The 14,196-nt window shown below is 36.9% G+C and overlaps 1 protein-coding gene across 7 annotated transcripts in view; it reads left to right on the forward strand.

Annotated features, from left to right (window-relative positions):
• The window catches only part of PTPRK (protein tyrosine phosphatase receptor type K), a 603,479-nt gene that overhangs the window by 350,325 nt on the left and 238,958 nt on the right, over positions 1–14,196 (forward strand). For all 7 annotated transcript variants that reach the window (XM_060190490.1, XM_060190487.1, XM_060190488.1 and 4 more), the window contains exon 7: positions 2,422–2,715. In XM_060190490.1, the coding sequence (XP_060046473.1) occupies positions 2,422–2,715 (294 nt within the window). The remainder of the gene's footprint in view (positions 1–2,421; positions 2,716–14,196) is intronic.

A 14,196-nucleotide genomic window follows, 5' to 3' on the forward strand; every position in this document is an offset into this window, starting at 1 on the left:
GGTTCTGTGCCCCTTCTCTCCTTGTCCCTCCCACCACAGCAACTGCAGTTCTTACAAAGGCTAAGAAACAAGTTTGTCTGCTATGTACTTTCTTTTCAAGTCCTTTGCTTTAGTATTGTTTTCCACATATGAGTAAACCATTTGATAATTGTCTTTCACTTCCAGTTTCATCCTTTTGGATTCAAAAGATACACTAGCTACTTTTTGTCAAAGTATAGAATAGGGTGGCCTAAGAGGAAGCTGGGCAGTGAATAGGATACTGGACTTTCAAGTATGAGGTCCCAGGTTCAATCTTCTGCATCGTATTTGCCAGAGTGATGATCCGGTTCTCTCTTCTTCTGAAATGAAGTCTTTTAGCAGAATTGCAGAGCAAAATTTCATTGAGAATATGTCTCATAACTTCTTTATCCAGTCATCTCCTGATAGACATTTAGGTTGCTTCCATAGTCTGGTTCTTGTGAATAATGCAGCTATAAAAATGGGGGTGATATATCCTTTCATATTAATATATCCATGTACTTTGGATATGTGCCTGGGAGTTAAATCTTACTCATTATTAATATTAGTATTATTACATTAATGGTTTATAGTACAGTTATTGATGCATGGGTACAATTTCCCATCTTGCCATAATAGGTGTCCGCAAAACATTCTCACCCCTAGCCTAGGTCTTTTCTATCATCATGTACCAGGACCAGAAAATGTCCCCTCCTTCCACACCCCCCCACTCTCTTTCTCTCTCTCTGCCTTCCTTCCTCAGAGTACATAGCTATGGATCAATACACCAAACCAGTTTGTTTTACTTTGTTTCCTCTTTCTATTCTTGTGTCTTAAGTTCTGCCCATATTCTCCTTTCTTTTCTTGGCTTATCTCACTTAACACGATTCCTTCAAGCTTCATACAAGATAAGGAGAAGAAGGTGGCTGAAAGAGAGATTGTGGGGTTTAAGGATCCCTTTTACACTGCTGGCAACCTTTGTGGAAAGCAGTCTAGAGAACTCTCAGAAGGCTAGAAATGGATCTACTTTATGACCAGCAATTCCTCTCCTGGGGATATGTCCTAAGGAGCCTGTTTGTGCCTAAGTAGCATGTATTTGTAATAACCCAAACTTGGAAACAACCTAGGTGTCCAAGAAAGAATGAGTTGCTAAGGAAGTTGTGTTATATATACACAATGGAATATTACTCAGCTATTAAAAATAATGAAACACCTACTCTTAACCACTAGATAGCAGCTTTTCACTTAATTCTAGCTCTTCCTGTGGTTTCACTACATCAGAGTGGATCCCATGACACACAGTCAGATATCTGAAGATCAGTGAGTACTTCTCAAATCTCCTATCTGTCAAATTAAATTAAATATTTAAGTGTCTTCAAATGTATTTCTTATTACACAGTTGAGCCTCTCTTGCCAGCTTTCAAACACATCCATAGAGATTTTTCCCAGGAAATTGAATACTTGGACAGTTCTCCAAGCTATCAGAAGCCTAGCAACTTTTTCAATAAGACACAGAGGATGAGACCAAGATTGCAGTAGGCAATCATCTGTGCCCACAGCAAGACACAGGTGACAAGAATCCAGGGTGGGAGGCCTGCACACTTAGAAAGTAATCAATTTACCTCTCTGGTGTTTCACTGTCTTTTAGGAAGATTAATAAATAATTTAATAATTTATTTCAAATGCAGTAAGTTCACATAACATTTTTAGTAACTAATTTTCATTATCTATCCTTGGTTACTAGGTATTTACAGATATATCTCCCAGAAAGACATAGTTTTAATGAAGGATACTTTTTGGGAAAAGGTTCTTATTTCAACTCTGAATGTATTTTCTCATTATTATTATTATTATTAAGTTTATTTATACATTTAATGAGAGTGAGAGACTTAAAGAATCATTCTGGCGTAGAGTGATAGAAGTCTATTGAGAATCCCACATATGCAGATCTTGTTTGCTACCACTGAACCATCACCCCATTATTTTGCTGTTTATTATTATTTTATTTATTTTTCTATACAGTATAAGGGAATGGACTCAGGGGCTGGCTCCCAAATATGCATTTTATTATTTTTCTTCCAGAGGAGAGAGGAAGAGGTGGGGAGGGCTAGAGATGTCATAGCACTACACCACCATTCGTGGAACTACTTTAGAACCATTCATGATGCTGCCGTGTGGCTCTGCAGCTCAAAGCAAAGACATCATGGGCAGAAAGATGTCTATTCTGGAGGAACTACCTCCTCGCCCTGAATATTTGCTCTTTATAAGTAGAGTCGCCTGGCTAATGATGCTCACCATTTTGTTGTTAGACTTATTACTTACTCCTATATAAACCTTTCATTAAGTCTTTGTAGTACATTAATAGATAAATTTATTATAGCTTTTTATTATTTACTAATTTTATTGCTCATTTACCTCTCCTAGAACCCCCAAGACCCATTGCTCCTCCTCAACTGCTTGGTGTTGGACCAACTTATTTACTGATTCAGCTGAATGCCAACTCCATCATTGGTGATGGTCCCATTATTCTAAAAGAAGTGGAATATCGAATGACATCAGGATCCTGGACAGAAACCCATGCAGTCACTGCTCCCACTTACAAATTATGGCATTTGGATCCAGATACTGAATATGAGATCCGTGTTCTACTTACCAGACCTGGTGAAGGTGGGACTGGACTCCCTGGACCTCCATTAATCACCAGAACCAAATGTGCAGGTAAGACTGACTAATAGACTGTTGTAATATGTGATAGGATACAGCATAAATATAACATACAGACCATACTAAAAGTTCTAATTACTATGATGGTGTGAATCTGGTGAATTAATCACTTTGATTATGTCAAAGCTTAACAGATGTTAGAGCACAATATTTCTCTGTTTACTTGGTGTTAATTTGAATCCTTAAGCTAATTGTGCTCAACGTGCTTGCATTTAATTCCAGAATTCCTAAAAGATGAAAGTGACAGTATTATTATTATCTTAAATTATTCTTTGAGAAAATGTTCTTTTACTAGACTCTTGTCAGAAGGTTAGTTTCGATTTCCCCAAAATAAGTGTTAGTGTACCTCATGTGTAACCAAAGTGCCATGTCCTTCCACCATCATACATTGGGGCTCCAATCCTTTTGCTTGAAATCTCTCATATCCCTTTCTTTATACCTTCAAATCTGCTGACATTGGCATGTTTTGCTTATTGTTCACCTTGTATTTTAATTTGTTTCATAGATCTCATTTATGAGTGATAAATCCGATGTTTGTATGAAAATATTATTGAGAAAGAAATCCTTGGTAGTTCAAGTGAATGCCAAGTACCTATCCACTATGTGGGCCTCATCTGCCTTTGTAAGTTTGCTATATAGTCAGTGCAGAGGCCGTAGGCAATAATATAGATAAGAATAGTAACTGTGAACCATATTTCAGTTGACAGAACTCTTTTACTAAGAAAACCTTTTGCTGAGCAAAATTCAGCCACTTGACTTTGTTATATAGATACTTGTTATGGTATTTGTTTGTTTGTTTACAAGTTTATTTATTCATTTTTGCCACCACTGGGGCTCCGTGCCAGCAATATGAATCCCAGCATCTGTTTTTTTCCTTTTTCTATTTTCATTTGATAGGACAGAGAGAAATTGAGAGCAGAGGGGTAGATAGAAAAGGAGAGAAAGCTAGACACCTGCAGACCTGCTTTACCACCCATGAAGTATCCACGCTTCAAGTGGGGAGAAGGGGCTTGAACCCAGTTCTTTGCACAGATCCTCCTGCATGCGCACTTGACTTTTGTTGTTTTTAAGCCTACTACCATCTCCATGCCTGAAACAGAATGGCAATAATTTCATATAGAGAAACAGTATGAATGAATAATAAGTGAAATAAGAAATAATATATGAACATGTGTCCTACTTTTTTGTACTGTGTTATAATGGAAGAAATTATCATGTTATTAATAGCCACTAAATAGTTTAGTCACTAGAGTGTCTAGTTATTAGAGTATATTTTTTAAATATTTGTTTTATTAATGAAAATTATTTGTTTTTATGTAATTCAAAGCAACATTTTTTTATTTATAAAAAGGAAACACTGACAAAACTATAGGATAAGAGGGGGGTACAACTCCACACAATTCTCAGCACCAGAACTCTATATCCCATCCCCTCCCCCGATAGCTTTCCTATTCTTTATCCCTCTGGGAGTATGGCAAAGCAACATTTTAAATATATATATAGTGATATGCTCAAACATCTGCAGTCAATGCATTGATCATGTGTGTCTTCATTTTTAATTTAGCTTCCAAAATTGAATAATGAGATTATGAAATTGCGAAAATGCATAATCTTTCATTTTTCCCCTATACTCATTTATTTATCTTTAGTGCAACTCTGGAAAGTGAACTGAAGAGTTTCAGTTGTGAACAATAATGCTGAGACCACACTGTTACAAGTTTCTATTTTGTGTTTTGATAGACAGGAAAGAGTGAAATAGGAAAAAAAGAAAAAAGAAAGAGAGAAAAAATGTATAACAGCACCATCCTATTATTCATTGTCCTCTCCCAGTGCTATCTGTGGTGTTCTCATATAGTGCCAAGGCTCAAACCCAGGATCTCACATGGTAGGGTATATGATTGACCAAATGTGTTATCTTCAAACCCTTAATTTCTGCTTCTTAGGAAAAAATTCACTTATTGTTATTTATTTCAGATGAGATAAAGTCTTATGTGAGATAAGTAGGTAGGTAAATAGGTAGGTAGGAAGATGAATAGATAGATAGATAGATAGATAGATAGATAGATAGATAGGTAAATAGATGATAGATAGACAGATAGATAGGTAGGTAGATAGTTGATGGGCAGGCAGACAGGCAGATAGATAAGATGGGATAAGCTGTACCACTTGGTATATGTAGTGTTGGGCATGGAGCCTTGGTCATGGAGGATCTCAGCTGAGCTAATCTCCAACCTATTTTTTATTTTTTGGTCATCTGTTAAGTATTTCTGATAACCAGGGACTATATACCCAGACTACTGATCTAATGCCAAAGCAATATTCACTCAATCACCGGATTTACTGTCATTACAATTTTTTTTATCTTTTTCATGTTTTATATATTAATCTATACATATGGTTATTTAAATATTTAATATTTAAAGATGTTCAACAATACAGTGTTTAACTGTTCAATCATTCATTTGAGATTTCTGGAATGTAGAGGGTCTATGAATTTGCTAGTTGGTATCACATCTGTGATTAAAAGACATCTTAACCTAGGAAATACTAGGTAAGTTTTCATATCTCAGTCTATATTAAAAAATTTGTGTTTAAAATCTTCTGTGTTGGTGACTCCTTCCATGTTCAGTGGTTTGACAAATTGTTTTCATTTCATGAAGAGGTAAGTATATTCCACACCCACAAGTAGTCAGAAATAAAATGTAAGGAGACAACGTGAATAGTGAAAAGTAACTGACTCTTTCTTCTGAAATGAAAAGCGCATTATTATTATTACTGGACAGTGATTAAAAATGGAATGCATCCTTTGAGGATAATATTTGCACAAGTCTTCTGATAAAATTACTGTTTTTATACAGTTCATCTACATAAGGCATATTCTGATTAAGTTAACGAATTGTGATTTACTATTTCAATAGCCTTCCTCTTGACTGTCTGTGCCCAAACTTCTTTCTTTAATAATAACATCTGCTTTCTTATTATCTTGTTTCTGTGAAAATAGCCTGTTAGCTATTAGCAGCAGCACATATTGTACTGCTAGTGTAATTCTGTTTAACCTGAAAACTAATGGGAAATTAATCATTAGCTTAAATAAGTGAGATATAAAATCATTCTGAATTAAGTGGGTAAAATGAGCATTGTTTTAGCCCTTATATTGAGAGTATATCTTGAACTTTGGTAAATGAAAATATGACTTTATTTTATCTGGAGAATAACATTAGGTGAGTGGGAGTGAACAACATAATAACTTACACTCATAGCTGCTTTGAAATATACAAATGTCTTTAGATTTTTTAAAATTAATTTATTTATTTAAGAAAGGAGACATTAACAAAATCATAAGATGGGGGGTACAACTCCACACAATTCCCACCACCCAATCTCCATATCTCATCCCCTTCCCAGTAGCTTTCCCATTCTCTATCCCTCTGGGAGCATGGACCCAGGGTCATTGTGGGTTGCAGAAGGTGGAAGGTCTGGCTTCTGTAATTGCTTCCCCGCTGAACATGGCTGTTGACTGGTCGGTCCATACTCCCAGTCTGCCTCTCTCTTTCCCTAGTAGGGTGAGTCTCTGGGGAAGCAGAGCTCTAGGACGCATTGGTGGGGTCTTCAGTCCAGGGAAGCCTGGCCGGCATCCTGATGGCATCTGGAACCTAGTGGCTGAAAAGAGAGTTAACATACAAAGCCAAACAAAATTGTTGAAGAATCATGGACCCAAAGGATGGAATAGTGTAGATAAAGTGTTGGGGGGTACTCACTGCAAACTCTAGTGTACTTCTGCTTTCAGGTATATATTTGCCCTGGTTCATGGATACATGTGGACATATGCTCTATCTCCTGGAACCTGGTCTATATCTAGGTTTTGGGACTTTGTTAGGAAGTGAACCAACTGGGATGGAGTTATAGAATACTATGAAAGGAAAGGTCTCACCCGAGTGATGAAGCTGAAGGGTTGTCGTTGCACACCTGAAGTTGTCTTTAGATTTTTTTTAAATAACATATTCTGCATCTTAAGAAGCATTTAATGGGTGAGTCCTGTGGTATAAAATCATGTTGACCTCACTCAGTAGTGATTTTACTTTGGCTATAGAAAGTTCTTTTTTAAAACTATCTTTCAGCAACAGAGGAGGTAAAGCAGTGTCCGACTTGCAAGCATGAAGTCACAAGTTTGAACCCCAGCTTTGCATGTGCCAGAGTCTGGCTCGCTCTCTGCTTCTCTTCTCTCTCTCTCTCTCTCTCTCTCTCTCTCTCTCTCTCATAAATAAGTATTAAAAACATAAAAATAAAACTATCACAAGTGATGAGTCTTTGCCATATAAATTAATAACCTTATAAGTTGTATTTAATGAAAGCTTCTGTGAAAAATGTTTATATACCAGATTCTAAATACACTATAGACCTGAAGGGAGCTGTGGTGAGTGTTTTATTAGGAATGTTTACTAATCTTGGTCTGACACAAGAAAAGTATGGAAAACTTATGAAATTCTATCTTGTATTAATGTTTTAATTTAATCCAATTTAATTTGATTTTTATTTTTTGAGAAAGTACATCACTCTACCATATAAAGTGCTAGGAATTAAATTCAGGTTCTTATGCACAGAAGTTCTACTCTTATCTATCACTCCTCCCACCTCCATGGCCTTAATTGTATTAATTTTAAAAGAATATCCACTATGGGAAAGATGTCCAAATGAAGAAAGGACTATTGCTATAGCCAGGATGATAACAACAGATTCGTAATTTTAAGAAGAAATGTAAGTAACATTGCCAGCAACCTCAGCAAGGAGTCATGGAATAGTAAGCGAAGGAGTGAAGCTGTTTGAGAAACAAATTCATGGCAGGCAAACTGGACACTGGAGGAGAATGACTTCTACCAAGACTTGAGATGTTGGGTCATACAAACCAGACAGTGCAGGATGCCGAAGAAAATGAGGAACAGAACAAAGAACTCTTCACTGGGCTAGGAACTGAAAGGAAACTAACTTCACAACTGGGGGGCAGGGGTTGGGGAGAGAAGGGAGAAGACAGTAGGAGCATCCTACTAAATGAGGGCACAACTCCTGCACTTTCCATCCAGTCAGTTAAGAGACTTTTCCACACAGTCTCATGGAAGCAACTTTCAATGCTATACTCCTGAGCCCTAGTCTCTCTCCCTCCTCACCATTACTACCTGACACGCTACAGCCAATATCCCAGACTACTTACTTAGGCCTGGCCTAAATCTTGCAGCCTTGTAGAGACCTCTTCCTTCTGGGAGGAGCCCCAAATATTCGTATCAGTGGGTTAATACTAATTCTGGGACTAAGGCTTCTTGGAACTGGGTTGGGTGAAGAGAAACCCTTCCTGCCCACAAATTCCTCTCACAGACCCACTAAAGGTGATACTCTATTGTACCTTAGTCAGCTGGTCACTGTCTACCCATGAACCACTTTGCTCCCATAGCTCTACTGAAGAGCTTGTCAGCTCTTCAGGGAGTAGGACCCTGCAATTAATTTGTCTCTGCAACCCCTGAGTCAGAGGGCATGGCTTATAGCAGTTGGAGTCTGTTGGCCTTAATTCAGGATTCAGAAGCCCCCTGCCTACCCAAAATCCACTGTGTCCCTCTGGTCCTATTAAAGAGTCATTCAACTCTTCAGGGTTTGACTTCCTGAAGTTGCACTCTCTTGGCCCAGAGTCAGCTATGCCCCTGCTTGTGTGCAAGTCAAGTTGCTCTTGTGGCTTTACTGAAGAACCAGTAAACTCCTCAGCAGGGTGTGATGCCCAGCTGTTGGTTTGAGTGCAGCAACAGGGAAAACAAAAGCAAATATCCAAATCCAACTGAAAAGCTTTTCCGCAGTAAAAGTAACCACTCAAATTAAAAAGACACCTTTTGGAACACACTATACATCAGATAAAGAATTAGTAACCAAAATATATTTATGAGCTTTAAGCTCACAAGACTGAACAACAAAACGAACTCATTAAAATTTGGGGAGTTGACATGAACAGAATCTTCACTAAAGAAGTTATCTAGATGGTCAACAGACATGAAAAAAATGCTCAAAGTTGCTGACTATCACAAAATTGCAAATCAAGACTGCAGTGAAATACCTCTTTTCTCTGAGAATGTCCTACAAAGGAACAAGTGCTGGCAAGGATACAGAGGAATAATGAACCCTTCAACATTGTTGGTTGGAATGTACATTGTTTTAGCCCCTACGAAAAACAGTACAAAGATTTCTCAAAATATTAGAATCGGGAGTCAGGCGGTAGCACAGCCGGTTAAGCACATGTGGTGCGAAGTGCAAGGACTGGCATAAGGATCCCGGTTCAATCCCCCGGCTCCCCTCCTGCAAAGGTGTCGATTCACAGGCGATGAAGCAGGTCTGCAGGTGTCTTATCTTTCTCTCCCTCTCTCTGTCTTCCCCTCCTCTCTCCATTTCTCTCTGTCCTATCTGACAACAACGACATCAATAATGACTGCAACAACAATGAAAAACAACAAGGGCAATAAAAGGGAAAATAAATAAATGAATAAAATTAATTTAAAAAATATTAGAAATGAACCTACTATGTGATCCAGTAATTCCTCTCTAAGGGATTTACTCAACAAGCACTAAAACACATATTCCAGACAGATGAGTGGTGAAGGTAATTGTGATATGCACAGTGGAATAATACTCAGCTAGAAGAAGTGATGAAATCTCTTGCTGTATCCTGATTAGATCTTGTAACAGTTATGTTCATTGAAATAAACCAAAAGGAAGAGACATACCAGATGACCTCACATATAGGTGGTACTTAAAAAACGAAGTGACAATATAGACTGAAATTAACTGTGCTCTATTGCAGCAAAGCTAAGAGCTCTAAAGAGTTTGGAAAGGGGAGGCAACAGAGGGGGAAAGAGTTCTAGCAACCCAATGGAAGATGGCGGAGGAAGACTACATTTGGTTGATGTGGTGTGAAGATACCATCAGAAAATAAGAAAGATTCTTGTAACAACAACCAAGTCATTGCATCCATAATAAAGTCATTTGGAAATAAACTGTCAGTGAAAAGTAGAAATTGTATATAATGGATAAATATTAGATATTTAGTATATTCAATATTGGTACAGTTTTTGTCTGGTTTTCTAAGAGATCCATAATCCTTTAACCAAATATAGGATTCCTCAAATATTATCAGCACCATCATTGAACTGTTTGATGTCCTATAATTATATAACACAACGTACACTGACTATGATATTAGCTAAAGGTTAATATAATGTAAAAGCCTAAAAACTTTCTAGGGAGCCATTCAGTAGTGCACCTTGTTACATGCACACATTAAAATGTTTAAGGACCCAGATTCAAGTCTGTGGTCCCCACCTGCCGGGGGAAAGCTTCAGGAGTGGTGAAGCAGTCTGAAGGCTGTCTCTCCTTCTCTATCTCCCCCTCCCTTCTCAGTTTATTTGTCTCTATCCAATAATAAATTTTTTAAATTATAAAAAAACTTTCTAAATGAAGGAAATGTTGCCTGTGATCTCTTTGAGACTGCAAACATAATCTTTTAGAGAAGTCTCCAGCTTATTGGATATGCTCTATATCAGTACTGGGTGATTAGTGTATTTGTAGTGTTTTGTTATTAATAATTTGACTGGCAGTTGTTTGCTATTTAAAAATAGCCACTTTAATATACACAACAGGGTAGAACAACAAAAAAAGTGTATACATATATATGTACATGTTTAATACAAGTTTTGTAGGAATGTCTTGTATATAGCAAGAAAAATATGGTAACTTTATGTTTTTATACCTTTGAGAAATCTTAATATATTTAATATATCACAGAGGAATCATTTTCACTTCTGCATACCAATCGAGAGTAAATTGCTTGCTATTTACTATGCTGTGAATCCACTATAATGTATTTAAACCACTGGCATTTTACTTCTGCAATCGTAAATTATGTTTTCCTTCCAGAAACTTGTCAGTAAATACAGCAAGTCAATTTAAACATTTTGCTTATGTATATTAATGAGTGAAATGTACATTTTAAATTACACATGTAGATTTTTGTAGTTAAGTTTTAATACTACATTTTAATAAACATATAAAGTTTATTTTTCTTTTCTTTTTTAGAAGAATTTATTTATTAATGAGAAAGATAGGAGGAGAGAGAGAAAGGAGAAAGAACCAGACATCACTCTGGTACATGTGCTGCCAAGGATTGAACTCAGGACCTCATGCTAGAAAGTCTAACGCTCTATCCACTGCATCATCTCCTAAACTTCATAAGTGAATTTTTCATATTAGTTTACTGTCACCCTAATTGTGAATTAAATATATATTTTATCCAAAATTTCTTACTATTCATTCTAAGTCTCAGGGGAAAAAAAAAGAACAATGACATATTTATATTCACTTTTCTGTTTGGAAAGTTGGAATTCTTACCCTCTTATTCCTACTATGTGCATTTTTTTTCATCTTGCATATTAGTATATTGAATAAGTGAAGGCACATTAAAGACCCTAGAGCTGAGAACATTTAAAAAATATTGGTGCTGAAAAGAGAGTTAACATACAAAGCCAGTTGTACCCCTCTTACCCTATGGATTTGTTAATTTATCCTTTCTTAAATAAAAAATAAATTTATATATATATATATATTTTTTATATATATATATATATATTGGTGTGGCTAACTCTCTGAGAAAGTATAATTTAATGCTGGCAACTTCTTTATTTACGCAGTTGATTAATCTACTTCATACTCAAATGTACTTAAAGGTGTGTAAAAAATGTTTCACTTGTGGTTGAGTTGTACCATACATACTTGAGTGCAAGGGTTACAGTGTGCAAGGACCCTGGTTCAAGTCCCTGGTCCCCACCTGTAGGGCGAAAGCTTTGTGACTGGTGAAGCATTGTTGGAGGTGTCTCTCTCCCTCTCTACCACCCACTTCCCTCTTGATTTCTGACTGTCTCTGTCTAATAAGTAGATAAATAAGGATTAAAAAATAAAAGAATTACTTTAAAAATGTTTCACTTTTATTATTTTCTGATAATTTCATGCCTTGTTGCCAAAACTATTATATTTGGAGGGGTAGCTTTCTTTCTGTTGCACAATGAAAATATTTGTCAAATAATGAAATTTCCTGAAAAGGGGCTGGGTTATGTCGTACCTAATTGAGGGCGTAATCCAGTGAAAATACATGTTAAATGCAAGTACTTGTTGCAGGGTCTCTCAAGTTAGAAGAGGTGGTAATTAAAACCTTTGGTTGCATTAGTCACCTATGCTTGCTTCAAACTTCTCTATGGACCAGCGGTGTACAACTCTTTCACTGTTAGCTTACTGTCTGACCCCTGTGATTGTTCAAAGTTTCTTCAGACTTTGTTGTTGTTGTTGCCTACAGGGTTATTGCTAGGGTCCTGTGTCTGCACTACGAATCCACTGCTCCTGGAGGCAAATTTTCCCCCTTTTGTTGCCCTTGTTGTTTTATCCTTTTCATTGTTATTGTTGTTGTTATTGTTGTCGTTGTTAGAAATCGAGAGAGATGGGGAAGACAAAGAGGAGGAGAGAAAGACAGGCACCTGCAGACCTGCTTCACCACTTATGAAGCAACCCCCTGCATGTGGGGAACTGGGGGTTCAAACCTGGAGCTCTAACAGGGCCTTACGCGGGTTCTTAAGCTTGGCACCATGTGTGCTTAACCCACTTCACTACCGCCTGGCCCCCTAGACTTTTTATAATATATTTTTGACGTTCTATTTATTCACTATAGGAGAAAACGGAAAAGAGCAATAATGACACAGAACACCACTCAGGTATATGTGATGCCTGGGAAGAAACTTGAGCCCTCGTGCATGCCTATTCAGCATGCTACCCACTGCACCACCACCTAGGCAATAACTTTTTATAAATTAAAAAAAAATGAAGTTATCTTAAATGATAAATAATTCAGGAGTCGGGCTTAAGCGGGTTAAGCGCACGTGGCGTGAAGCGTGAGGACCAGCGTAAGAATCCGGGTTCAAGCCCTGGCTCCCCACCTGCAGGGGAGTCGCTTCACAAGCGGTGAAGCAGGTCTGGAGGTGTCTATCTTTCTTTCCCCCTCTCTATCTTCCCCCATCTCTCTCCATTTCTCTCCATTTCTCGCTGTCCTATCCAACAACGACGACAACAATAACAACTACAACTATAAAACAACAAGGGCAACAAAAGGGAATAAATTTAAAAAAATAAAATAATGATAAATAATTCAGAAGCTATATTGGGCAATCAAAGTATGCCCCCCCCCCAACACCACCACCATTTATTTCTTCCCTCTGCGTATTCCATATTTTATAGAAGCTAAGGAAATACAGTTTTTTCTTTTCTAAATTTTTTTTATTTTTATTTATTGGATAGAGACAGAAATTGAGAAGGAAGGGGAAGATAGAGAGGAAGAGAGACGCCTGAAGCACTGCTTCACCAGTTGTAAAGCTTTCCTTCTGCAGGTGGGAACTGGGGTCTTGAACCCAGGTCTTTATGCATAGTAACATGTGCTGCACTCAAGCAGGTGTGCTACCACCCGGCCCCAACATTTTAATTTCTTATGAACTCTTTGTGAATACTTCCACCCCCTTAACCAATTTACTGATCTTTTGTATAACTTTATTTATAATGTGCTTATTTGTTTGTTTTACTTCTTTAGGTGGTTCTTAATTGTATTTAAACAAGAATTTTAATAGGCAAGGCTATTACTGAAGAAAGGTACAACTAAAGATGAAAAAAGTAGATGGAAAATAGTAATTAGACTTCCTTTTACTTCGTGAATATTAATCTAATTTTGTTTTTCATGTTATACAGATAATATTTTAGTTTGCAAGATATTAGAAAATATTTTATTGGGTTAAATACTAGTTCTTTAAGTCACACAATCATTAGGAACAGACCTAGAAAAAAAGTATGAAATAAAAAGTTGGCAGGAATTTAAAAGAAGCAGCTATTTATTCAAGGAACTATTTCATTGAAACTGTCACAAGTAATAGTTGGTTTTTAAACTGTATCTTAAAATTTTATTCCAAATTTCAAAAGCAGAAAAGAACAGAGCATTGACTTTAAAACTAAGGAAATATTATGTTAAACCCAGCTGTAAACACTACTGTTATAATTTTGGATTCTGGAAATAGTTCGCACTTTGACTAACACTGCACTATGACTGCATCAGGCTGGAATCCGGTAGGATATGACAGGATCTAACATGATCCAGACTGCTTTTATGTTGTTTTAAAGCAGACTGGCATGACTAGTTTTGGTTTTGGAAAGGACATACCATTTCTATGGAAAACATTAAGGAAATAAATAATGAGGAAAGAGGCCATAAAAACCTGCTTGTAATTAAAAAGAATATTATGGCTATGTTCTTCTGTGGCCATCTCTGTCTAATTTTACATCAAAAGCAGTACATTGTAAATTTCTGGAAAATACACTTACCTGCAGTGATGAAAGTTACTCACATAGGAGGCTCTTAAAGAT

This window comes from Erinaceus europaeus, chromosome 4 (genome assembly GCF_950295315.1).
Source record: "Erinaceus europaeus chromosome 4, mEriEur2.1, whole genome shotgun sequence".
Taxonomy (NCBI): domain Eukaryota; kingdom Metazoa; phylum Chordata; class Mammalia; order Eulipotyphla; family Erinaceidae; genus Erinaceus; species Erinaceus europaeus.